A 27,313-nucleotide genomic window follows, 5' to 3' on the forward strand; every position below is an offset into this window, starting at 1 on the left:
CACACAGGTGTGAACATCACAGGAGGATGGACCACCATCATCCATCCAGCTGAACCCCAACACTGAACATGGAAGTAGGCCACAGTTCATGATCTGGAAATTTGGGCTAGAAACAGCTAGTTGCATTTCATGTGAGCAGCTCCGGACACCTGGCAACCCTAGGAAGGCACTTCCCAGCTACACATGCGCCAGGGTGTCCCACTGAGAACCACAATGCAATGCTGTCGATTCTCACTCAGGGACAGGATGCGGTTGTATCGTGGGCCGCTGGTAGTCAGCGAGTAAATGCCGCCCTAGTGGGATATGCTGAGTCCACAGCCTCCTGCACAAATGCCTGGAACCGTAAGGTGCAGTATAAGCTCCAAACATTTGCAAAAGAAGTCTTTTCGCCCAGTTTCATCGGGACCAGACCACAGGGACAAGACCAAGCCAAGGCAGAGGAAGGACAACTTCCTGACCACCAAGCGTGACATCTATGAGCCAGAAACAATCGTCCCACTTTCCCAGTATCAGTTCAGACCTTCTCCAGCTGTACCTCCCACTGCACTACTTCTGCCTCTGGGCCAGGGGGCTGCCCATCCCACCACCAGCACCCAGGAGAGGCAAGGCCAGTCCCATCCAACAGGATCCATTCCCACAGGAGGCCCCCAGTTCAGTCCCCCTCTCCCTGCCACTGGCACGGGAGCCCCTATAGCACACACTCAGTGGCTCACAATGATGTCCCGTGGCTCAGCATGGATCCTATGACCGACATTTGCCAGGAGACCGCTCCTCTGAGCACCCCTGCTGCACAAGATCATTTCGGGTGGTACATAGACTTTGCACGTACACCAGACAATGCCAGCACAGGCATTCCATTCCCAGAATCTCCAGCCACAGCTACTTAGAAAAGCGGGCCTTTAGGTTGAAAAGAAGTTTATCAATATAGCGGCAGAGAGGTGGGTGGGGTATGACTGTGCAAACACTGTCGGGTGGAGCAGAACGGGAGATCCTGAGAAGAGTTAGGGTCGTGCACGGCAGTGCCTTGCCCAAGAGCTTTTCGCTGCGCAGTGCCAGCCACACACTCCACTCTGCTGCACCTGCCTCACACCGTCCGCCGGTGCGGCCCTCACATCAGCCCACTGTTCAGAGGAAGCTGAGACCAGAGACCTCAAGGGTCCAGCCTGGGGCCACACAGCTCACATGTGATGGAGCCAGGACTTGAACACAAGAGTTGGTTTCAGAGCTTGCTCTCAGCCCCATGCAACGTGGTGGCTGCTCTCTGTGCTCACATGTTCTCTATTTCCTCCTGCCTCTCCCATCCCTCCACACCAGTTCTCTCCTCACTCTGCTCCTCTTCTCTCCTGCATGTGGGAGAGCCATGGCCTGGCCTCGCCTCGCCTCAGCAAGGACCCCGGGGCTGCTGAGGGAGCTGGACCCCCGGCACTCAGGAGGATAGGGAGGATAGGGAGACTCGGGAGGAGAGGCAGGCGGCCCTGCTGCCCGACCCAGCAAGACAGGCCCAGGTCAGACTCCCAGCCCCCGAGTGTGGGTTTGTCCCACAGAGCACAGGAGGGCCATGCCAACGTCTAAACATGATCCTGTCCTGCCCAGAAATGAGGAATGGTTTCCCAGAGAACAAGAGTCTTTTATGTGAACTATAAAAAGTTACTGGATCAACAACCTATTATCATCGTAGAATAAATTACCGATCTAAGCGTCATGTGGGACAGCGCCTGGTTCAGCCCTCCACCCTGCACATCCAAGGAGCACAGGTCATGGAAACTCCCTGGAGGGCCCCCACCCGGTACCGGTTCTTCCAAGGAAGGGCCGGCACACCCCCTGAACAGCTGGGCCCCATCACATCTGCTGCCATGGATAACGTGGAGTAACACACAGCAGGCAGCTCCCAGCCAAGCCCCGAGGATATGTGGCTGATCCCGGGCCTCAGGATGCCAGGCTTCCAGCCAGCAGGCCAGACTGAAAGGAAACACTCACCCTAGGGAAGGGACTCAGAGATGACTTGTGCCTTCCACCTGGCACCATCCCCTGTCCCCCTTCATGGCTCCAGGAAGGCTGTTGGCCTGCCATCTCCTGCAGCCCCCCTTCAGCAAACAGGGCCCTGAGTGCCCCTGTAAGGGGCAGGACAGAGCTCTGTGACAAATGTACACCTGCTCTCTGCCATTCAGAGCAAAGGCTCTGACCAGTGGCATCAGTGGACACATGCTGTGGGGGCCTCGGGAGCCTCCTTCTGAGGAGCTGCAGGAGGTCTTGCTGCCCCACCCCCAACCTGTGACATGGAGGTGACAAGCGGAGTGCCATCATCCTGGGCCCAAATCCTGGAAGCCCAGGGGGCATTCACCTCCAGAGGAAAGCAGCCCACCGTGGAGACCACCGTTCCTTACTGATAAGGACACAGGTTTATGGGAGGCTGAGCCTCCTCCTGCAGATTCGTGACTTCCACAAAGCCCCAAGGTGGGCGTTGATGGCCTAGCCAAGGCACCCCAGAGCATGCAGACTAGACGGGAAGGCCCCTCCTGCTGTGGCTAACTTCCACCTGGAGAAGCTGCAGCTACAGACCCATCCTGACCCAGCAGACAACGCAGATCGAGACCGGATAGAGGTCCACATCCCACAGCCAGCAGCAGAAGGGTGTCTGGCTCTGGATGTCCCCATCAGTGATGAGGCCACGTCCTGACCTGCTCCCTCTGGGTACCTCCTGAGGCCTGAGTCCAAACTTATCTCCTCAGCGGCCAGCACCCTGGTTTTCTGTGCCCAGTGAAGATCCTGCTCCCCAGCAGGAGGAGGGCATTCCCAGGAAACAGGCTGCCAGCAGGTGTCCCCAGGGGAAGCTAGCTGGGATGATGGCCCCTGGCAGGAGTAAAGGGCACGGTTATCTCTCCACTCCGACCATCCTGCCTCTCAGCAGGACCGGCACAGCCAAAAACCAGAAAATAAGATGTTTGGGTCAAAATGCCAACTCTGAACATTGGCAACAGCTTCGAAATATTTGAAACATAGTCCAGGTCATCTTTGGGCTGCGGATGGCATGAGGGCCATCACCTTACAAGCTCAGCTCCAAAAGTGGACACAACTTTGCAGCTTTGCCATGATGCTCCCCATCGTCGGTCCCCTCCCGCTGCCCCATGAGGCTGGGTCACATGCTGCCACCATGTGCTCTGTGTCCTGACGGTCTCAGGGCAGGCACTGTACCCCAAATCTCAGAGCGTGTCCAGGACTACACCAGGGGCTTGAGTTGTCTGACTCCAAACCCCTGCTGGTTCATGCACCATTTCCCCTGGGGCCAGCTGCCCACCCCACAGACTGCAAGATGACTTTAGATCCACATGACTGAGAGAAACGGGCACACTCTGTTTCATTATAACACCTGTTTTCACATGTATTTGAGAAACGTACACTAAACACGTGGGCTTAAGGCTATTACTGCTTATTGCTGTACCCTTACCTGAGGAAGGACACCAGCTGCAGAGAAGGAAGGGGATGAAGGAGGGGGGAGATGGAGGGAAGCCATGGTGACAACTACCCGCCGCCCATGTCCTCACCCGCGGTCCATGTCCTGCCGACCACTGTCTCCAAATCCCCATCAGATGAGCAACAACGCTGGGAAGCCAGCACAGCCACCACAGAGCCTTCCCCCAGAGGCAATCACATCACAGATCTCAAACATGGGCTCCCCAAACAGGGGTCGCCATTGTCCCGGGCTCCTGAGACCTAAGGGCCACAGATCCCAGCAGTTGGTAGCTCAGGTGTGAGTCACTCTGCATTCTCAGAGCCTCCATTTTCCAAGGGAGAAACAGAGAGAAATTCTGGTTTTTACGTGAAATCTCCAGATTTTAAAATGTTTGCAACAAAGTCATGATGCAAAAGCAGGAAAAGGTCTTTGGACCCCAGGGGAGAGGCAGCCTTCTGCCCAACAAGCACTCCTGCCCACGCCCAGATACTCCCTTGGCTGGCTCGGGGTGCTCGCAGTGGGAGCGCCAGGGGAGAAGCTGCAGAAACAGCAGGTGCCAGGCCAGATGTGCTGGGCTGTCCCTGGGCTGGAATCTCTGCTGGGAGTGAGGACACAGGCATCCTTGTTTTGCTTCTTTCTTTCCAGACACAGCTGGCGTGGCCTCAGCCATCATCGGACCACCAGTTGGAGACCCTCAGCTCAGGCTGGGCTGGACTTTCTCCTTCCCGGCCTCCCAGACACCAAAGCAGATACTTTTGCTGTGCGGGTCCCTTGGGATGGGGGGTCCCCACAGGGTTGCTGTGCCACCTCCCGCAGGCAGGGAAAGAATGCCAAGGTTGCACTCAGCCAACTCTGGGCCCCCTGGGGACTCGCAGCTCCAGGGACCTGAGGGAAACGTGGCTCTTCCCCTGACCTTACCTCGATCTCCCCCCGCCCTGCACATGAGGCCCCAGCATGTGCCCTATCCACCTGCGTGCTGTCAGTCACATCCCGTTCATGTGTGGCACATGTAAGAATCAGGAAATGTCACATAAAAGCAGTCCCTCTGGGAAAATGGGCAGCCCAGACAATAGGATGTATGCGCACTCAAGGTTGCCCGGTCAGTAGGGTGGGGTCCCCCTGCCAGGTCCAGTTTTCTCCTGGCTGCAAGGTCAAGGATTGGCTGCAGCTCTCACCAAAGCAGAGGAAGGTGGGCCTCTCTGGTCACCTGGGACTCAGGCCAGGCAGGAGCATGTCCCACCAACACGTCTCATCTACGGCCACGTCAGGGGCCACCCAAGGATGGCAGGCCCAGTCCCTCTGTTGTGTGGCCTCCGTCAGGGAGGAGAATGTGCTCTGCTGGCCAGTCCTGGGTGGCAGCAGTAGCCTCCTGCCCTCGTGGGCAACTCTGCTAGTGCCAGACTCAGGAAGTGTCCCCCACTGCTATCTGCATCAGGATCATGGGAGTGGGGAATACATGGACGTGATGTCCACCCTCCTGGGCAAGCAGGCTCACCCCTGATGGGGGCCTGAGCTGACCTGCCCCTCCACCACCATCTGACCACTGTCCTTCCAGGCATCCTAATGCTAACCTCTCCCACCCGGACCTGCGCATCCATATTCCCACCTCGGTCCAAGCCCTGGTGGCCATGTGGAGATGAGCACCTTCCCCCAAACTTCACCCACAAGCCTCACTACTAGTTGACTTTGTGTCCTCTCCAGGCAAACGTCTGGAAAAATCTGAAGGAACAGCAATCATGCAGCTGGCTGGCTGAACCGGATCCCCACATGTATTTGATGTGGCCTGAACCATGTTCAAAAATTTTTTTAAACTGCATACTTCACAAAAAGTATTGATTCTCTAAAAAAAAAAAAAAAAAAAAAAAACACCTAGAAAACTTGTCAACTCTAGAAAATATGTGAGCTGTCCATCAACCACTCCTATACTCTCAGATGCCAAATAAGAGAGACAACACCCAAAGGTCAGAGTAAGTGGGATCGGAACTGGGAGAGAACCCCGCCTGCTCAGGTCTGAGCACACCTACCCACTACCAGCCATCCCAAGATCCTGGTCTGTGTGTGGGGCATGAGGCAAGGTGCTAGGTCACTTTAGTCCATCAGCATGGGCTTGGGGATGTGTTTCCAAGAGATTTTAAAGTTCAAACAGAGGAATTGGGGCCCTGCCAGGCTGCACACATGAGCTGCCACGAGGATGTGGTGGGGGGGCTCCCCACATGTCCCTCCTGGGCCTGGCCCAGCCACTTGCAGCTCAAACCCCCAATGCTGGCCCATCTGCAAAGCCCACGTAGGCTTTGCTGTGTTTATGCCAGCAAACAAGAAGGGGAATGAGGTGGGGTGCCTGGTGGTTCAGTCGCTGGAGTGTCAACCTTCAGCTCAGGTCATGACCTCATGGTCCTGGGATCAAGCCCCACATCGTTGGGCTCCCTGCTTAGCAGGGAGTCTGCTTCTTCCTCTGCCCCTCCCTTCACTCAAGTGTTCTCATGCATATAAGTATTTTCCCTGTGTTGTAACCCTGACAGGTGACATGCTCACACATGTGTAAGGGATTGAGAGATATATGGAAAATGGGTATGTTCTTCTTTTATTTTGACTTCTGTCAATGTTATTCAGGCATGGTTTCTTCTGGGGTGGCTCAGTTGGTTAAGTGTCCAACTCCTGGCTTAGGTTCAGGTCATGATCTCGGGGTCATGAGATCAAGCCCCGCATCACACTGCACTCAGTGGGTTATCTGCTGGAGATTCTCTCCTTCTGCCCCTCCCCTGCTCTCTCTCCCTCTCTCTAAAATAAGTAAATACATTTTTTTAAAAAAAAGTTACAGTTTCTTCCAAACATAATAATGCCACAGTTTCTAATCTCAAGTGTCAGAACGACCAAGTGTGTGTCATATTTGGGGGCCAGCCACTAGCCCCGTCCCATTGACCACCTGCAGAAAAGCTCATTGTTCGGCATGGGGAAGTTTGCCTGCAGGGGCAGAAAGCAGAGCAAGTTTGAGACGCAGGTGACGTCTGAATTTATGCCACAGACAGACGTGTCCCACTGGCACGTGAACATGGAGCTTCACAGACCCCCCGAGCTGCAGCCCCGATGCTTGGCTGTGTCATCTGGAGGATGTCACTGTGCTCTCCTTGTTCGCAGTCCCCGTCATCAGGGGTCTCCTGAGTGCCACACCCTGTGCACAGCCTGACAAGCAATGACGTGCACAGGGTAGAGGCTGGTGGAAAAGATAAACCTTCACAAAACAACCACACGAGATGCACAGTGCCAGTGCCACCCGAAATGGGAAACAACAGTGATATCCATCTCATCCAGGACTGACAGCAGAGCTGAGACAGGGAGTGGGGGTGTATCCTGAGGGGCCGGGAAGGGCAGCAGGAAGAAGGTGCCAGGCAGAGGGAACAGCACGTGCACAGACCCTGTCACTGGAGCAGGGGAGGTGGGGAAGGTGGTACAGGGGGCTGAGATGGGCACATGGGGCCAAGGGAGTGATGAAACATGCATGTTACCCATGTCACCACAACTGCAATCAAGATGAAATCAGCTGAGGGCAAAGCCAGCTTTGGAAGCTCTGCCTCCCAGACTCCTCCCTGCCCACCCCAGCCCCTACCTCACAAAACTGAAAATCAGCTCCAACTGGACTTGGCCACGGGGGACACAAGCCACAGCCCCACCCATCTCCCTGTTGTCAGGGGCTTCTATGGCAGCAAGGGCCCAAGGCAGGCACCACACCTGGCACTGCTCTGCACAGACCTCCAGCACGGCAGAGCTCCGTGGGCTGGTGGGAACACACCATCACTTATTTGGGTAGGAGCATGACTGCCAGCAGATGAAGTAGCTGCTGTGAGGGTCTCTGTGTTTCTTGACTACACATACGTCCAGGGCGGCAGAAGGAAGGAGAGACCACTGGGAAACCTGACAAACCACACGTATGTGACCCCTGTGGCAGCGTGCACATGACCCCACCAAACCCCGGCTGCCGTCCCTCACAACAGGCTCACAGCAGCACAGCTGGGAGTTCCAGCTGAGGCCTCAAGTCCCTCTTCAGAGAACCAAACAGGTGGGGAACCTGCTACCAGGGCGAATGCTCAAGTAAGTGTTAGAAGCCACTGGAGGACCAGGGATGAGCCGCAACTCAGACACTGAGGATGCACGTGTGGGACTCTCTCTGAAGAGAGCCGAGTTCTGCCGGCCCCCTGGGTGTGGGACTGCTACCTGCCAGCATGGGCCACTCCAGCAGGGCTCAGTGCTGGTGCATGTCTCTGCTGGCGCGTGGGTCCTCGGGGAACCTCCTATGGCCAGTGCCTGAAGAGCTGCATCTGGAGAGAAACATCACCTGTCTCTCTGAGTCAGACGGTAGGAAACTGGGACCAGAAGGACAATCTGCGGCAGGAAAGAGGCCACTCGGGGGCCATTTTCCGAGGCAACCTGCCCAAGTGGCAGCTAATGGAGGAGTGGCTAGAATGGCTTCACCTGCTCCACACAAGTTGGTGGGGTTGGGGAATAAACACAGGGGCTGCAGATGTTTGGAAGGAAGCTAGCTCACTGGGCATGAGGAGCCAAGGTCTCTGTGGGGACGGGGAGTCGGTGCCCAGACCTCATCCCCAGACCCACGTCTCAGAGCTCTACAGAGGTGGGCCTGGTGGGCTGGGGAAGACCAATGGCAGAGCAAGGAAATGGGGCCCCCATTAAACTACTAGCCTCTTGTGTCAGGGGGGCAGGCATCAAGGCAGGTGACCCAGGAAGGCTGGCATTTGCTAAGACCCCACCTGGTAGAGCACAACAAGCAGGTGGGAATAAACCTGACAGGTAGGTGCATGAAAATGGTCAGGGGCAGGAGGGGCAGGGGGGTACTGAAGAAAACATGTGAGTTGTGAGGCAAGTCACCTTAAGGACGGGTCAAAGCAGCCCCGCTGCATGGTCTACCTGGACCCATAACACCCCCCTGGGCCCTGCAGACTCAGATCCTGGAGGAAATGAAGCTAGGCCCAACAGAACAGTCAAGGGTTTTCGATGGCTCTGCCGTCAGATGTTCAGACCCGATGACACTGTGCTGCAAGACAGCGAGACCAGGGAATGGTCCAGAAAGGCATAAATCAGCAAACATGAACCTCAGCCTCTTCCCCCAGAGGAGCTATGCAGACTACAGGTGGATCCACCAGGGGGACGAGGTCTTGGCTGGTGCTTAGCCTTGGGTGTGGACAGACAGCTTGAGTAATGAGCATTCTGGCTTGTCCCCATGGCCCCCTGCAGTACCTCCCAGGAGGATAGCAGCAATTAGGACACTGTTCGGGATGCCAGGCACCTGGTGGCTGCACCTGCCCCTGAACCACACCATCACCAACTTCTCTGGACACAACAGACCCCCTGGGTTCAGCAAACTCCTGCTTACTTAAGGGCTGGGCTTGGAGACAAGGGTAAAATAACTGGTGTCCCCTGTTTCTTCTCTGCCTCATGGAGACACACCGTAGCTGCCACATGTCAAGCTGTCCAGCAGCCATGTGTGGCCACACATGCCAGGGGAGAGCACTCTGCTGTCTCACTGAAGTGGGCAGACTACTTGTTCCTTAGGATGTAGGATGCCACTGCACATCCCAGCCCTTGACAAGCAGCTGGACAGTGTCCACATCGGGCCCAGCCTGGGCGGAAAAGGGATAGATAACACACTGCCAACGTTTATCAGTCCTTGTCTCCTGTCACATCCATCAGAGTGAGGAGGGTTGGATGCAAAAAGTCTCAGGGGGGACAGTGCCCATCTTGCAGTGGTGGCTGTGCACACTCACAAGTCTGACCACCTGCCCCAAGGATTGGGACAGCATGGATCTGCAAGCGGCTTCCTGCTAATCTGCAGTATCCAACACAGTGCCTGTCCCCCCAAAGATACCCAGAACCTGAGGATGTTCCTTACATGGCAAAAGAGATTTTGTACATGGGCTTAAGTTAAAGATCTGGAGGCGGGGAGGTTATTCAGGTGATCCATCAGGGTCCTTTCAAGAGGGAAGCAAAGGGTCATGTCAGAGATGCAGGCATCACTATGAAAGTGGGGTCAGGAAGACAGGTTTGAAGATGCTGTGCCACCAGCTCTGGATGCAGAACCTAGTGCCTTGAGGAGCAGCAAGAGGCAGGGAAACATTTTCCTCTGGGGCCTCCAGAAGGAGAACAGACCCGCTGATGCTGGTGTTAGCCCCACAAGACTAACCTCAGAGGTCTGACCTCCTGACTGCAGGATAGTAAAGGCCATATTGTTTCAAACCATGCACGTTGTGGTAAATTGTTACAGCAGCAATAGGAAACTAGTGCACCCTTCTTCTGGAGAAATAGTGGACATACCCGACAACACAAACAATTCTGACTTGCATATGGCCAAAGTAGTCAGAATAAGAAACAAGGCTGGTAGATGATGCCACAGGCAGGAAGAACTTGGAAGCCAGTGAGGAAACAAATAAAAATTAAAACTGCAAACTAAAAAGACACCAGCATGATGCAACTTTGTGCCTGCTGGAATGTGCAGCCCTGGGGGAGAGGTGGGTGCCGGCAAGCCCTTCTGGTGGCAGGACACATCACTACAAGCTCCTGAAGGGCAGTTGGCAATGGGTATCAAATATTAAAATGGGTATCTCACTCAAAATGGCCAAGGCAGCCTGGAAGAACGAAGCCAGGGCCCTGAGCAGGTGGCAGGGCCAGTTGGAAGGCTGTGGCATTTAGGACAGCAGACACAGGCAGCAGAATAAACAGACAAGAAGCAGGAACAGAGTCCAGAGACACAGCCACACAGACATGGTCACTTGATTTATGGCAAGGTGACCCTGCTGTGGAGAGGACGCTGACTTTCCTGGAGAATGAAGCCCCGACCCTGCTTCACAGAACACATGGGGACAGTCAGAGAAGTGCTAGAAAACAGTGAAACTTTAGGTAGCCACAAGAGTGCCCTTGTGACCATGGGTGGGGTGCAGATTGCTGTGAGAGCACAAGGAACATGCAGCATGAAGAGGAGCTCAGTGCATCATATTGCATACAGGTCAAAGCTGTGGCTCACCAGGAGAAGCCCCAAGAGTAAACAGGCAAGACCCAGGTGAAAAAGATATATGCCAGTCACATATCCAACAAACGACTCCCACCCAATATGTAAAGAACTCCTAAAAAATCAATAAGAGAACAAAAGCAGACCACCCAACAGGAAAATAGGCAAAAGACTTGAACAGGAGAGACAAAAAAGGGACATCAGGATGTTCAATAAACATACCAAAAGGTAGCCAACTTCAGTAGTTGCCAGGGCAAAGCAAATAAAAACCAAAATGAGACACCAAGAGCCACCAGAACAAATAAGCTAGAAACGACAGACACACCAGATGCTGGCCACTGGGACTGTCATATGCCGATGGTCAGGGCTAAACCAGCATCCACTCTGGGAGCTGGCTTGGCATTTCCTACTCAGGTTGAATACACACGTGCCCTAGGAGCTGGCAGTTCCATTCCCCAGTTCACACCAAGCAGAAATGCATGTGCACTGTTACCAAAAGCCACGCAGTGCTTGAGGAGTGCCGTCATCCCACCCATGTCAGACTGATGGGGCCTTCTGGGAGGGGTCTTTGGTGGGGTGGGGGTGATCTCACCATGTGTTCACCATGCCACACACTCATGCACACACATTTGCGTAAGCTTACTGTACTTCCCTAACACCTACTTTCAAAACTGTGGGGAGAGAAGCCAGGTCTGGAGAGTATGAACTCCAGCTGTAACACATGTTCTAGAACCAACACAGATCTGCCTTAAACACCCACAATAAACTGTAAAGTAGAAGGACAATGTGCAGGCTTTAATGGAGCCGCCCTAAGATGTTTTCCTAAAGTGATAACTGAACAGGAACATGGTGGCTCATTATGGCATTGTTTATGATCATGAAAACATGGAACAAACAACATGTAGCCACACAAAAGACATGAAGAGAAATCTCACAGAGGAAGACATAGACATGGCCAACATGCACATGAGAAAATTGCTCCGCATCACTTGCCATCAGGGAAATACAAATCAAAACTGCAATGAGATACCACCTCACACCAGTGAGAGTGGGGAAAAATAACAAGTTGGAAACCACAAATGTTGGAGAGGATGCGGAGAAAAGGGAACCCTCTTACACTGTTGGTGGGAATGTGAACTGGTGCAGCCACTCTGGAAAACTGTGTGGAGGTTCCTCAAAGAGTTAAAAATAGACCTGCCCTACGACCCAGCAATTGCACTGTTGGGGATTTACCCCAAAGATTCAGATGCAATGAAACGCCGGGACACCTACACCCCAATGTTTCTAGCAGCAATGTCCACAATAGCCAAACTGTGGAAGGAGCCTCAGTGTCCATCGAAAGATGAATGGATAAAGAAGGTATGGTTTATGTATACAATGGAATATTCCTCAGCCATTAGAAATGACAAATACCCACCATTTGCTTCATTGTGGATGGAACTGGAGGGTATTATGCTGAGTGAAGTAAATCAGTCGGAGAAGGACAAACTTTATATGTTCTCATTCATTTGGGGGAATATAAATAATAGTGAAAGGGAATATAAGGGAAGGGAGAAGAAATGTGTGGGAAATATCAGAAAGGGAGATAGAACATAAAGACTCCTAACTCTGGGAAATGAACTAGGGGTGGTGGAAGGGGAGGAGGGCGGGGGGTGGGGGTGAGTGGGTGACGGGCACTGAGGGGGGCACTTGACGGGATGAGCCCTGGGTGTTATTCTGTATGTTGGTAAATTGAACACCAATAAAAAGTTAATTCATTAAAAAAAAACATGTAGCCACAGAACGGTGATAAAGAGACTGCAATGCAGTCATGAAAATGACTTATGGTCTTCAACTATTGGCACAGAAACACACACGTTAAATGAAAAAACGGAGGCATAATACAGCATGGAGGGTACCCCACTTATAAGAAATTATGTGTAGAGCACACAAGTGTATCTGCTGAGGGAAGCACATCAAAATGTTAACATTGGTTATTGCTGGCTGGTGGGATTTCAATGATGCTACATATGCACATGTGTCCATATGGGCACATGTGTGCATGTATGTGTGCCTGTATGTACATGTGTGCGCCTGTGTGTACAGAGGTGTGTATGTGTATGTGTGTGCCTGCATGTGTATGTATGTGACTGCATGTGTGCCTATCAGGCATGTACCTGTGTATATGGGTATGTCGTGTTTATGTGGGCACCTCAGTTCCCATCATAGTCTGCAGGGTAGGAATATTCTAGGTCCCTAATGCACCAAAGAGTGACCATAAAAAGACAATGAAGTGTTTGTCCTACTCACAACAAACCCTAGAGAAGTAACAGCTGCACACAACCTGCCAGGAGAGTTTGTGCCCCAAAGTGAAATCGACCCACTTGCTTGCACTTCTCTTACATCTGGTTCTGAATGTTACAATTTAAGCAGCATAGAAGTGACTCTCACAGTCCACACCCAGAAAGAGCCAAACCACAGGCAGCAGCGCTGAGCCACGACCTTACTGTGTACAGTGATGCAGCCCCCAGTAGGAGGACCCCCAGCTCCACTCCCCAGGAGCCCCAGGCACTCCCCACATGGTCTGGAGACATAAGTGGCTGCCACACGGGGGCGGGGGTGCCGCTAGCTTCAGAAGGATAGAGGCCAGGGAAGCTGTTCAACCCCCGGAATGCACAGAAACAACAGCATCGCAGCAGGGAAGCCCTGACAAGACGAATTCTGAATTCTTACAACATGACGGGGAGCAAAAGAACCTAGAGCCCTTTGAGTTGGGAGATCCATGCCCAGAAGACAAGCAAATTCCAGAGGTTGAAGCTCAGACTCCACCCTGTGCCTGTGTATCTGAGCCTTGTTCTGCTCACAGGCACGTGGGCGCCAGAGGACTCAGTGTCCCTCGGAGGCCACTGCGGACACTGCTCCTGGTGCTGATCCGCCCTGGTGGACCAGATGCAGGCATGCCGACTCTCAGTGACCAACCACCCCACCCCACCCCACCCCCCCACCCCCGCCGACGGCAAAGCAGGCGCTTTGGGAGGAGAGACTTCTGCCAGGCTCAGAAGGGAATGCTTAACACATCCAGTGAGCCCCCTGGAGGGCACTGGAAGGCCCAAGGCCATGGCAGCCCCAGACAAGACAGCACCGGCAGAGGCATGCCGCTCCCCCCACCCCCGCCGGGTCCTCATTGTGCATGCTCCAGAGCCCGGGGTCTGAACACAGTCGGGGCTTGCCGGCCTCCTGTTCCCACCTGTCCTCTGCAGCAGGACCATCCAGAGTAACCAGTAGCACCCCGAGGTGCACTGGGCTACAGACGGAGCACCCTGAGCGAGGGGGAGGGGAGTGGTTAATGAGCTGTCCTCTAAGGGACTTCCAAGATAGGCTTGGGCTGGGCCAGCTAACACTGTCCCTTGGAGAGCCCTCTGAGTCCACACCGCATTCTGTGCCTCAACCCTGGGCCTCAGGCCTTGGTCCCGACGTTGGAATAAACATGCAGCAGCCTCCACACCACGCCTCCCCCGCCTCCCCTGCGGAGTCGGGGAGACAGTCTGCACACCCCGTGTTTCTTCTCTGCTCACCCCACACAGCCTGTGGGTGAAGGCCTTGAAAAATGCTTCCCATCAGATGAATCATTTTAATTCAAAAAAGCCTGCCTCCAAAAACATCCTCAGAAATGCAAAAGCAACCTTCAAAAGAAAAAGCCCCAAAACCCTAGAGAACGCTTGGCGAAGACAAGCCTCAATTAGCATCCTCTTTGGGTATGATAAAAATTCCTCTCTGCCCCTCCTCAAGATGGGATTCTTTGCTCAAAATCTTTCTCTTTTAAAAATAACTACAGTAACCAACCATTAAAACAAGGACTGCATTTTAATACACCCTTTCTTTTTCTCTGGTTTTGAAACTGGCACCTTCTAACTTCACAGCAGACACAAACGCAGACGCCTATGGAACACCAGCACTGCTGCCCAGGGCACCAGATCCAGACCAGCAGAGCCGGAGCGCTGAATGCTACGGGGATGCAGGAAGAGTCTGAGGAAGGCTGGCCCTGCTCCATGCTCACTCACACTGTCTTCTGGGCCCATCCTGATGCTACTGTGGCAAGAGACTGTCAAGGGCCAGCAAGAAACATCACAAAGCCCCTGCCCTGAGCCTTCTAGAACAAAGAGACACCTTTCTGCCTCTCCAAATAGTCTCTCCTTAGTTTCTTGCATGTAGCATCTTGAGTGGTGCCCCAGTGGTTTTCAATCTCCCTGGAAGCCACTGCCCCCTCTGACATCTACCAGGACCCAGGTCACACTGAGCCCAGGCCCACGCAGCCCAGCAGAGCCGTCCACACCCACTGCTTCCCAGCCTCTCCTTCAGGAGCAGCTAATTCTAGGCTTCACCGCTCCCCAAACCATGGTGAGATACTGACCATCCATTCCTTATTACCTGTGGTTGACAGTTCATAATGTCACATCTTCAAAGGTGAATTAAACACACATGTAGATCTCAAGAGAAGTGGAGGGGATGGAACTGGGCCAGAAGTGCTCATCTCAGAGTTAGCTGACTTGTAGAGACCAAGTATCTCCACCTTCTCTCTGAAGTCTGTCACTCCACCATCCCTGAATGCTGCCAGAGGGTAGCAACAAGGGAGGGAAGGGGCAGGCCTGAGAGAGCTCATTCGCAAAAGGCCTGGCCACTCCCCAAAGGAAGGGGCAGGTTCCTTTACCGCACAAATGCCTAGATGCAGCAGAGGAGCCAAACCGACCCCAAGATAGTTGAAGAAAGCCACACAGTGGAATACTACACAGCTGTAAAAGAGGTGGCTTACAGCAATTTCCAGGATTCCCCATAAAGCAAAAATTGCAACATGTAGAAGAGTTTCTATAGCATGCTCCCCTTCATGGGAGCAGGAGCAGTGAGAAAACACACGGGTCCATTCATTCAGCACTAAAGGAATAGAGAAGCATGAGCCAGAAGTTGGGGGGGGGGGCTGCTCACCTCCAGAGTATAGGTGGGGAGGCAGCAAAAGCTCAGAGGTGCAGACGGAGCAGGGCAGGACTCATCTCACCCTACGACCGTGCTGTGTTACCATCACATACCCCCAAATAAGTCAGTCACTGAGACTGACCAGAATGGGGGCACAGGCAAATATCACTGTATCATCAGGGAATCATAAAGCCACTCAGAAGGGAAGAAAACCAGCCCAGCTAACTCTGTAAAACAAGTTTAACTGCATGGCGTATGGCTTACAACAAAAAGAATGTGAACAAAGACCATCCTCTGGTGAGTACGCTTGCACCCAGCATCTGGACCCTGGTAAACATCACTCCCCAACAGAATGAACCAGGGCTCCTTGAGAAATGGTTGCTTCCACAAAGCTAGAATACCTGTTATGCCAGAAAGGAAGAAAGGACTCCAGCATAAAGGGGCATCTCAAAGGACCCAGAAGCCAACTGGAAAAGGCTCCGAATGGTCAAAGCTGGGATAATCTGAGCAACAAAATACATATGGTAGCACTGGTTTACAACCTATGGAATAAAATAAGTCTTCTTGAGTCATGTTGATATAAATAAATAATCGAGCACACAAATAGCAAGTTGTCCTTCTAACAGAACTCCACTTAAGCACAGAAGCAACAAAGGAAATGGAAAATCGCCTCTGGACATACAGTACAGTGCCAACCTGCAAGCAGTAACACCAAGAGAGGTAAAATTCATGGTGAAAATATGATGAGACCAAGGAGCTGTGAGGTTTTGTGCTCCCCTCCACAAGAGACTTATAATTTGCAAAAGGAACCATAAGTTCACAGGGGATAAACCTAGCAGCCACCACCCGGCCAAGCAATGATGGGGACCATTTGTACTGCCTGTGTCGTGGCTGAACTGTGTCCCTCCAAACCCACACGGGCCCCTGAGCCCCGCACTGTGGGATGTGACTGTGTGTGGAAGTGACAGGTGAAGTGGGGTCACCAGGTGGGCCTGTCCCACAGACTGAGTTCCTGAGGAGAACAAGGCAGGACGAAGATGCGCATGGGGCACAAACCCTGAGGACGCAGCCCAGGGGAGGCCTAGGGAGGAGACAACCTGCCACCCTAGGATAGGACCCTGTGCTGTACCTGGACCCCGTGCAACATCTGGACCTCAACCCCATGCTGCACCTGAACCTGGACCCAGTGCCACCCCTGGACCCCACACCACACCTGGACCTCAACAGTGCACCTTGTCTGGGACAGGGACTCCATGCCTTCAGGAATAGGAGAGCATACACCTCTGCTGTCTCAGCCACCCCAGCTGTGGTGCCTTGTTACAGAAGCCACAGGAAACTGATACAGGCTAACAAGACATAGTAAGAAAGGGCCGATTTCACTTCTGTATTTTCCTTGTCAAAGACCCATAACCTCAACCTAATCCTAAGCAGACATCACACTGTTCCAAATTGAGGGATGCTCCACAAAGTGACCAGGTCACGAAGGCAAAGAAGCTGCAGACCCACCACAGGCTGGAGGAGCTCCCAAGAGCCAGATCCTCAACAGGAAAATGCCCTAAGTGGGTAAACTGACAAAATCCAAAGCCTTTCTATGGTGAGATAATATCACCATTTCTAGGCTTCAACAATTATACTTTAAAACAGTAGCATTAAAAAAAAAAAAAAAGTAGCATTGGGGTAAAGTAGATGAGTGGTACCTGAAAGTCTACTGTCCTGCAATTTTTCTGTAAGTTTAAAATCATTTCAAATAAAAAGCTAAAAAAAAAGTAGAGCTTACAAAGTGGTGACCTACTGGCTGAACTTCAACCCACAGGTATATTTCAGTTGACAATGTCAAAGGCAAATGTGAATTAGCTGCCAACAATACAAATGCAGAGATATAATTTAAAAGCCAGATTTATGGCTTCTCTTCACAAAATCACAAGTTGTGGCAATACCCCAAGGAAGCCAAATCCCACAGCGTGAGCCGCAGGACCAAGGCAGAGGCCCCCAGCGCCACGTTCTCACGGCCGTGGGCCCTGGACGTCCCAGCTCCTGAAGGCGCCCAGGGCCCCACGCTCAGGAAGAAAGCCTCCATCCACGAGCCCAGGACGTCTCCGACACTCAGGGTAATCTGGCTGCTCATGAGAAAGGAAACCTTCCATGTTTCCGGCTGGGCCCCATGCCTGTGCTCCCAGGTCAGAAGGGCTTCCCACCCTTCAGAGCAGGGGGTCCATTTCTGTCCCGAGCACTCGCTGTACATCTATATCATGAACAAATAACCCCCAAGAAACACATCAAGGTGGAGTAAAAATCTGCTGAAGGTCCCATCCCTCTGAGGCCTGCAAACTTGCATGCGCTAAAAGCACAAAGTCAAGTTTGTTATTTTCTGGAATGTCCGCAGTCACCACACTTTGTGACTTCTGAAGCCACAGAAGCACACACTGCCCCGTATTAAACATCCACACACTGCCCCGTATTAAACATCCCTGCCTCAGCTCTCTTCTTTGAGAAGGTGATGCATCCTGGGCAGCAGTCCTCACTTGGGCTCTGATGAGTGTTCTTCTTTGTCTCTAAGAAACTCTACTTTGTTCATTCAACACCAGAATCTGTCACACTTCTGTATGTGTGCCCCACAGCCTGCACAGCAGCATCTCCCCACCGGATGGGGCAGTTGTCAAGTGCACACAGGCATTAGTGCTGGCATGCGGGCCTCCTGCCCATTTACCCACCTCCTGCAGACTGACACTGCACCACGTGTGCTCTTGGGGGAGCGACACCCGCATCCCTGCCACCTACTAGCCACAGTCTCTCACTCTCCCTCCTGGGGCTTTGTGTTTGGATTGGAGACATGGGCACAGAGCACAGGGCATCACCCCTCACAAGGCTGAAGTAACAAAACCACCGCAGGGCCTCTGGCTGAGGCCCCTCAGTGCTGTGAGCTATGAGGTATCCTGGAAAGTTAGCCAAGGCTAGCTCTGTTTCTGCACAGAAGACCAGGGCAGAACAAGAGCTAACTGGCCCTGAGGGTGCAGATTATCAGTCCTATGTTTATTATCATATATGACGAAGGGGAAGCACAGACAGGCTGGTCGCTCAGTCGACATCACGGAGCTGGTATCTATGGAACCAACATATGAGCCTCTCAGAAGACTAGCATACCTTCATGTTTACCCATAATGGGTTCACCCTGGAGTTGCTTCACGGCCACCAATATTCCATGCTGCTCTTATCCCAAACCAGCACGGGCTTCTGGTTCGGGGGGGTATGGACGTTCTGGTCGCCGCACACAAGGATGGCAGGCACTGAGCCTGAGCCTCTGAGCCCACCCTGCCCCACCTGGGCAACCTCGCCAACTCACCACGGACAGCCAGATCACAGTCTATGCTCCAATCGTGGACGCTGCACCAGGGGTAATGTCAGGACACACCAAGGGGCAGACCATCCCTTTGTGCCAGATCTCAGAGTCCTGCCACCGGAACACCACTCATCCCGTCATGGGACTCAATCCCTTCCAAGCATCAGGACAATCCTGACCCGTGGTCTGTCTTTGGGATAGATAGTCAGATGGGGTGAAAGCCCATTTGATGAGTGAATTTTAGACAACAGCAATAAAAACTGGCAGCACTTAGCTCTTTGAGGTACTTATCTTGCTTTCTTGACTTTCAAAGTTTCCAGAGAATCTACTTCTCTCTAGCCTTGCCTTTCGCCATCACTGACCAGGGAAAGGTGACAGTTCGATCCTGAGCTACAGATTAGGATTCTGATTAAATGCCGTGAGCAATGTTGGCTGACAAGAACACCATTATTCCAACCCACATTTAGTCAAAAATGGCGGCACCTCCATCCGAGAGAGCTGTGCACTCGGTCCTCAGGGATATCTCCCATGTGGTGTGTATCTCCTTGTGCTCCCATCCCCCTTGACAGACTCTAACCAGCGGCCTGGCCACGGAGTCTGAGCTGTTAAAGTTTGGCAGTCTCCCTAGAGTTGGACGGGACACCCAGAGGAGCACATCCACTGAGGCACCAGTGGCTGCAGATCAGCACAGCAGGGGTGGGCCGCAGGACAGAGGCTGACTGGATTACCAGGGAAGGAAGTAAACATCACAGTGGGGTGTGGACCCCAGACTCTAACACGCACACGCAACTCCAGCCTCAGTCACAGCGACACCGAACAAGACTCAGAGAGGTGCCCAGCCACACTGGCTGCCTCGTCTGTCTGCGCCGGGTCCCCACCCGCAGGCCCATATGGGACCACAATACACACGAGGACCTCAAAGCAAAACCCCTCGATATCAGGGAGGTGGGCTCTGTTTTCAGTTTTGCTTTGTTCTGGACCAGTAACTGACCCAGCTTGTTTCCCAAGGCAGCAGTGAGATTATCCCTTTGAATGCAGGAATCCTGTGTCATGCAGTAGACTGATGGCACAACATCTCACAGAAGTTAGCTGAGTAGAAATACCAGCTGGCGGGGCCTGCTCACCTGGGGTAATGTTTCAGTTTTTGTCTCATCGGTTGAAAAGTCTCTCTGGGAAAACCCTTGAATGAACCTTCCTCCAAAAGTACAGTTTGGATCAGGTGGGTGCTGAGGAGGGTGCTGCACAGAAGGGGTGTGACGGGAGGGTCTCAGACCCAAGCACCTCAGGTGCAGGCTCCCCCAGGAGCACGCAAACGTCAGCACCACAATCTAACGATACGCAGTGATCCAGGTTACCTCCTTGCTGCCTGTGGGCACTGGTAAGGAGGGGTCTGTGGGGTTGGGCCGTGGGTCAGCCCCGTTCTGAAAGAGGGGAAGGGCAGGAGGGGTGGGGCTGCACGGTAGGACAGCAGGCAGAGGGGCGGGGGCGGGGCAGCACCCCAGTAAGGAAGGAGCCCTGATAAATAGGACAAATTCTCTTCCCTCTCTGCAAGTTCCAGGGCTCACGCCAGCCTGACCACACAACAGCGGTGGGTATGGGAGTTGTGTGTGTGGGTACATGTGTCCATGTGACCTCACTGGGTGTCTGGACGCCACAAAGCCTAGCACCTGAGCTCCATGTCTTCCTCATCGGCACCCCCGAGGTGTGGGTCCTTCACCATCCTGCTCTGTCTCCCACCTTGGCTTCAGGACGGCGTCCCCGTACTCCTGCTAGCCGGCACCCCTCAGCCCCAAGCCCAGTCTGGGCCTCGAAACCCGCTGTGATTCCTGGTCTCCGCCTTCACTAGAGTAGCCTCAACCTCAAACACATGAAGGTTCCAGAGTCTTTCAAAACAGACCTTCTCTGCATTTATAAGCGCTTGATTGTAGACTCGAAGTATCTCTGGGCCACATGATAATACCCTCAACACAGAAGCACTACAAACGTCTCTATCTTGCACCGCATCAAACCTCCACAGCCTCTGGGCTCATCCTCCTGCATGGCAGCAGCGTTCCCACTGTGGCAGGACCTCCACCCCAGGGGTGAGCATTCTCTCTGTGCAAAGAACACCGTGAGCAATGCAGACGACAGACAGCACAGCTCGAGAACAAGGCTACTCACTTGGGGTCTCCAACTTGCAGTGCAGCCTTCACCCACCAGGCTGTACTGAGCTGCTGCCCTGCACCAAAGTTCAATGCCAGGTACTGCAAAGAAGGGATCAGTGGTTCCAAACAGGCCCAGGGCAGCTGTTCAAGAATGCCACGGGCCAGCTCCAGGGTAGGGATGCACAGTCCTCTGTCATGGTGCTGGGAGGGTTTAGAGGGCTCCCGCAGGGGTCTGTCTGGAGACAGGAGGAGGGCATGCCCCGACACCGAGACCAGAACTTCCACTTCACTGGAGGGACAGGTTGACACCGGAAATGAGACTGGAAAGCTTGGCCAGAGATCCACCCCTGAGGCCCAGAGCTTAGATTCTTAAGAGAAACTTGGAAGATTCTAAATAGGCGAGTAGGGTCATCTGGTCTGAGCTTCTGGGAAGATCAGTCTGGGCATGTGGATGGGATGGAGTGAGGCAGAGGTCAGGAAGCCCCTGGCCAGCAAAGCTAAGAATAAGGACTCTGAGCTAGGGAGGGGACAGTCTGACAAGGTCACAGCAGGTCCCACATGGCACACAGACACAGGAACCCACGATGGCACGAGGGCTCAGACCCAGAGGGAAGGGCAGCAGCAGGGTGGTGGCCAGGAGCACAGAGGATGGGCAGGCCAAGGGGAAGTGTGCCCTGCGGGGCACTTGTAGCTCGGAAACCTGCCAGAACAGGGGCTTTGTGTCAAGGCCCTGGGGCCACTGTGGGGTTGTGTCCTCAGTGACATGTGTACACAGTAACACTGACATCTCAGCATTTCTGTGAATTCAAAGAAGTAAATATGCATGTGGTGGTGTTAGGATATAGAGGAGGTGACACTGGAGACAGGTCACCAGGTACAGGGGTGGCACCCCAAAAGGGATGGGTCCTGGAAGCAGTGAGGTAGGGGCAGGGGGCCGAGGGGGGCCGAGGGGGCCTGGGCTTCCATGGGGCCCCGTGCTGCCCATATGTCAAAGACAATGCACACTGGCAACAACCCTGAGCTGGCTGGGCCAAAGCTCTCTGGACACTCTGAGCATTTCTGTACTCAGGAGGGCAGCTTTCATGCAAAGAGGGCAGGAGCACAGTGTCCTCTAGGACTCGTGACCTGGCAGTACCACTGCTTGGCCCACACCCAGAGAGACTGAACACAGGGTCTGGGAGCGATCCCCACACGCCCAGGTTCACCGCAGCCCTGCTGCTGGAGGTGGGGGCAACCCAGTATCCACAGATGGCGGGTGGGTACAGAACACGCACAGTTCATGTACACGAAGACAGAACGTTATTCAGCCTTCCACAGAGGAAACTCTGGCACCTGCAACAATGTGGACAGGCCATGAAGACACGGTGCTGTGTGAAATCAGCCAGAACCAGCGGGACATGTAGTGTAGGATTCCACTCACATGAGGTCCCCAGAGGAGGCAAATTCAAGGTGGCAGAGAGCAGACTGTGGGTGCCGAGGCAGGGGCAAGTCTGGGGATGGACGGCTGTGCTCACAGCTGCACAGCAGCATGAACATGCTTTGTGACCTTGGACTCTGCACTTGAGAATGGCTAAGATGGCAAATCGTATGTATATTTTACAATAATTGAAAATTGCTTTCATGTTTTGTGATTTTTTTTTTTTTTTAAAGAGAGAGAGAGAGAGAGATGCTGTGTGGCAAGGCATTCTGGGGCCGGGACTGCGTGTGCAGGTGGGTAGGAAAGGCCCAGCAGAGAGAGAGGATGAAAGCACACCTCCACATGGGCAAGTGAGAGGAGCCCTGAACCTGGTACGCAGGGGTCTTTGGTTGAGGTTAGAGGGTGGGATGGGATGGGATGGATGAAACAAAATGGAAAATCCTGGAGGGAAATATCTTCAGCATGACTCCAACGACCAAAATCCCAGTGAGTTCTTAAATAAATGCCTTGAAAAGCATGGCGTTCACTGCTGAATCAACACTGTAGTCAGGGCATATACTGGCACAAGAGAAGCTGTGTGTTGTTTAAAGGACAGAGCATATCCGTGTCCTGGTGTACCTGTCATTCTTTGCCACGGACAGCAATGCAGGAAATATGGACAGAATTCCAGTCACGATCCAGCAGGACCAAGAACTTATCAATCAGAACAGTGTAGACGTGACCTACCCTCAGCTGCAAAGTGTGTTTCCTGTGGAGAACACAGCACTCCACGTTGCTAATGGCTATGCTCGGGATGAGTGAGAGCTGACCGCCGCACCCCCTCCTCCAGGAAAGACATTTACATGAAGCAGAAACATACACACACACACATCTGCGAAAGCCTTTCCACCCAATGTCAACCTGCATGGCCAACCCCGTGCCGTCGGAGGGACTTCCCGCGGCTGTGTGAGAACTGTCCCCTCGAAAGGCCTCCAAGGAGACAGAAGGGCCAGCACCACGCCATCTGAGGTTTTTTCTCCAGCCCCGGGTTCCTTGGCTTCCTCTATGTGACACTGAAGCAGGGAAGTGAGGCCGCGTACGCTTTCACTCACCAATCTGTGCCTGAGCTGGACCGTCACCAGAGGAGCTCCTGACAGGTTCTGGGAGAGCACGGGTGGTGGGGACACCTCCAGAGAAATCAGGTAGCTGACTGCAGACAGTGTGTGGCTTTTGTAATTTGCTGCCTCTGCAATCCTTGGAAATGAAAGAAACATCATTACAAAAGGGGAAGTGGGGAGGGGCACACAGCCAGAACCAGGACTTGGAACTTAATGTTAAGGCAGATTTTTGAGACTGAAATCCTCCTTGGATGGAACTTTGTCTAGTGGGGTACACGCTGCTCTCTAAGGTTGGATGCTGGCACCCACAGGGGGATCTACCCCTGGTGCTGCCTGGACTCCATCAGTGGGCTGCATGCCAGCTTCCCAGGCAACCTGGGGCCCTTGACCTCACCCAGTCGATAATTTAGCAGAAGTCATGGCTCAGGGAGTTTGAAGAACAGAAGGATCAAGGCACCACGTGTGACTCTTAGCAATCTCACCTGCTCAGCCGTGTGTGTGACCCTGGGTGAGGGACTCACCCCGTCTGAACTTTAACCTCCTATTTATAAAATGCTGTGATAAATGGTAGTGTGGTGAGCACCTGCTGTTCTGCCACCCAGTGTGCATTCACTCTCCTGAGAAAGGCCCACACTTTCCTCCACGTGACTGCCCCCTGCCTCACTTCTGGCTGGGGAGTAAGCCCTGCTGTCCAGGTCTGGACCTGGAGCGCACGGCCTCCCTCGGGCCATGGTGATTGTCCAGAGGTGAGTATGTGATCTGGGAAGGTCCAAGGAAATGCAAAAGGACTCAGATAGAAAATGCTGGGTCAGGGACCCTCATATCTCTCTGCCACGTGTCTGCCCTGCAGGAGGAGGCCCTGGCAGTGGCTTACAGCCATGAGCGGAGAGATGAACTAGGAAAGGAGCCCATCCCAAGGAAGAAGAGAGACAGAGCTGAGTGACAGCAGCTGGGCACTGGATCAAGCCGCCCCTGAAGCCACTGTGCCTATATACCCTGCAGCTTACATGATCCAAGTGCCCTCTCACGAAGACACTTTAAGCCACTTTTTCGACATGTACAACCCAATCAAAGGAATCCTGCCTGATATACACGGTCCTTGCCTCACACAGTTACAAGGTCAAAGTGATACTCAGGGCCAAGATGGGGTACAGGATTCAAGGAAGCGCCCAAGCTCAGGGCCTGGCACATGTGTTCAGTGTTTGTATGACTCCATGGATGAGCACCTGTCTGAAGTCGTGCCCTGCTCGCTGCCCCACAGTCCTAGCCCCGCAGTCAGTATTCAGCAAACGTCTGTTGGCATGAATTCGACTTGGGAAAACTGCTCTCGGATGCCTGAAATGTGGAGTCACTGGGCCCACATAGGCCGCCTGGCCCTCTGCTGCTGTCTTGTCTCATCAGGACCTCACTTGTCTCCCACTTGCTCCCCAAAGCCCGGTGCAGGATTCTCCCTCTGCCCGTGCTTGCATCCACACAGCCACCTTCATAACACCTAACCCGGTCTCTGGGGGCTGGGTATACGAGCCTCCTTCTCCCTTGACTAGTTTTACCTAATAACTAAACTCAAGCCCCTCTCCTTCTCAAACCTACAGAAAATTTGCTAGAAAGAGGACAGTGGACACTCACTCTTCACCTAGATCCCTATCCCCTACCATTCTGTCACATTTGCTGCGACTGGCAGGCTCATACACACACACTCCTGCTGAGCCCCGAGGAAGCACTCATGACACCTCTCCCCCTGAGTACTTCAGCAAGTACATTTTAACTCTAGAGACAGCCCCCACCATACCACAGCACCATCAGACACTGCTTCAGTATTGTGATGCCATGTCCAATCCCCACCTGTTGCCTCAGAGCTCTGCTGGTCCTGATAAGGTCCATGCATCTGCTAAGGAGATCATCCTTGCAGGCCCACAGCTCTTTCTCCATCATGCCATGGGCATTCAACAGTGCCAGCCACACTTTGCAAAATGGCTCTTTACATTTGCTGGTTCCTCATGAGGAGCTTCAGACCAAGTGTTGGGGTAGGATTATTCCACGGGCCTCGTTAACTCCCTCCCACCATATCACATCAGGGGACATAAGACATCACGTCCCACTGTTGATGTCTAGAGTGGCCAGCTGGCTGAAGGGAATGAACGCCCAATGAATGAAAGGATTTAATGTCCTCTCAGTCCCCCTTTGGGGTGACCTTTGCCTGATAGGTAACTAACTACAGGTAGGGCTGCAAGATGGTGTCCTTCTGATCCTGTCATTCCTTCTGTACCAATTGGCTGGCATTACTCTACAGAGACGATCAAGTGCAGGGAAGGAAGCCAAGCCAAAACCTGTGGGAACTTACTCATCTGAAGCACATGTGAGTCTGCCAATAAGACATTGAGACCTGGAGCATCTCTAGACTCCCTCCCCAGCTTGGATTCCCAGTTGCTTGCCTGGCACAGCATGACCATCAGTAAGAGCTGAGCAGTCCTCATCATGACGGGGCAGGTGAGAGCCCCCGCGTGCAGGTGGTATAGCAGGGACTGGCTAAGTGCCCCCTAGGACCCAAGGACACTCAGACGCTGCCCCTGGCAGTGATTGCTTGGGCCCCTGGCGTGGCCCACCCAAGGCTTGGCTGTAAAGATGGAGACCCCATCCCTGACCCCCATCTTCATGCACTAAACTCATGCACTGACTCCACCCCACCCCAAAGGGGGACTGAGAGGACATTAAATCCCACTGCACCTTTCATTCTTACAAAAACCACAAATGCATGAAGGTTACAGCGCATGAAAGGGAAGGGACTCAGATGTGTAGTTGAGCAGGAACACCAGCATGCTATCTGCTGATTCTACTCATCTACTCATCTACTCCTAACTGTGCATGGAATTTGATAATTATCTTACAGTCAATATGGCAGGAATGCCCAATCATCTTATGAGGTGATAATAGCACCAAGCTTTGTTTAAACAGTTAACTCACTTAGTGCTCATGACAGCCTCACACTTCAGTACCATCATCATTGCTAATCCAGAGGGGAGCACACTGCCAAACACAGCCAGGCACTGCCCAGGTTCACACCACTGATAAGGGCCCCGCTGGGAGAAGAAGGCCAGGTGCCCAGCACCCAATTCTGTGCTGCTAATAACAACACTGTTGGTCAATTCTGTCCCAGTCCAAATGCCACAGGAGAGAACACAACACATATAGGGACTGTGCTTGATGAGTTATCTGGATGATTTTTTTTCAAGGTTAATTTTGATAATAAGACACCTTTGCATTAAGTGTTGACCTTAGAACTTCACCCAAGCTGATGATTTCACACATGAAAAATACATTCTCATCATTGTAAAATATTTCTGTTTTGACTTTGGGAAACCAACTGAGCATGTCAATGGGTGTTCATGCTAGGTAGAGGGCTGTGAGGGGGGGCCCATATGCCTGTGAGAGTCTGAGTCTCAGAGCCCATGACTTGCAGGGACAAGAGGAGCAGAACACGGTGACCCAGGTCATGGCAGCACAGATTCTGAGCCTCCTGAGTGCCTTCCCTGTGGGCACCTGAGGCAATGAGGACAGCAGGGAGGTGAGGCTAAAAGGCCCTGAGATGGAGGGATGTCCTATTTGCCAAGCTTCAAGCACATCCCTGGACTCCCCAAAGCAGGATACATCAGCAGGCTCACCACGATGAGCCTCTTCCCCCATCCATTCTAGCTAGTGCTGACATAACAGGGCATCTAGCAGGAGGATGTGCAAATGCAGGCCTGGGTGGCTGCCTGGTGGTCTCATAAATAAAGCTTTATTGGCACACAGCCCCTTCCATTCCTTTATGTATCATCTGAGGTTGCTTTCACATTCCCAGGGCAGAATGAATAGTTTTGACACAGACATTATGGCCCATAAAGACGAAAATATTTACTATCTGGCCC

General features: G+C 53.0%; 1 protein-coding gene across 3 annotated transcripts in view; it reads right to left on the minus strand.

Moving 5' to 3' along the window:
- Positions 1-27,313, minus strand: part of ADGRD1 (adhesion G protein-coupled receptor D1) — a 122,710-nt gene that overhangs the window by 49,970 nt on the left and 45,427 nt on the right. For all 3 annotated transcript variants that reach the window (XM_077875205.1, XM_077875202.1, XM_077875203.1), the window contains one exon: positions 23,403-23,544. In XM_077875205.1, the coding sequence (XP_077731331.1) occupies positions 23,403-23,544 (142 nt within the window). The remainder of the gene's footprint in view (positions 1-23,402; positions 23,545-27,313) is intronic.

This window comes from Canis aureus, chromosome 27, assembly GCF_053574225.1.
Source record: "Canis aureus isolate CA01 chromosome 27, VMU_Caureus_v.1.0, whole genome shotgun sequence".
NCBI lineage: Eukaryota > Metazoa > Chordata > Mammalia > Carnivora > Canidae > Canis > Canis aureus.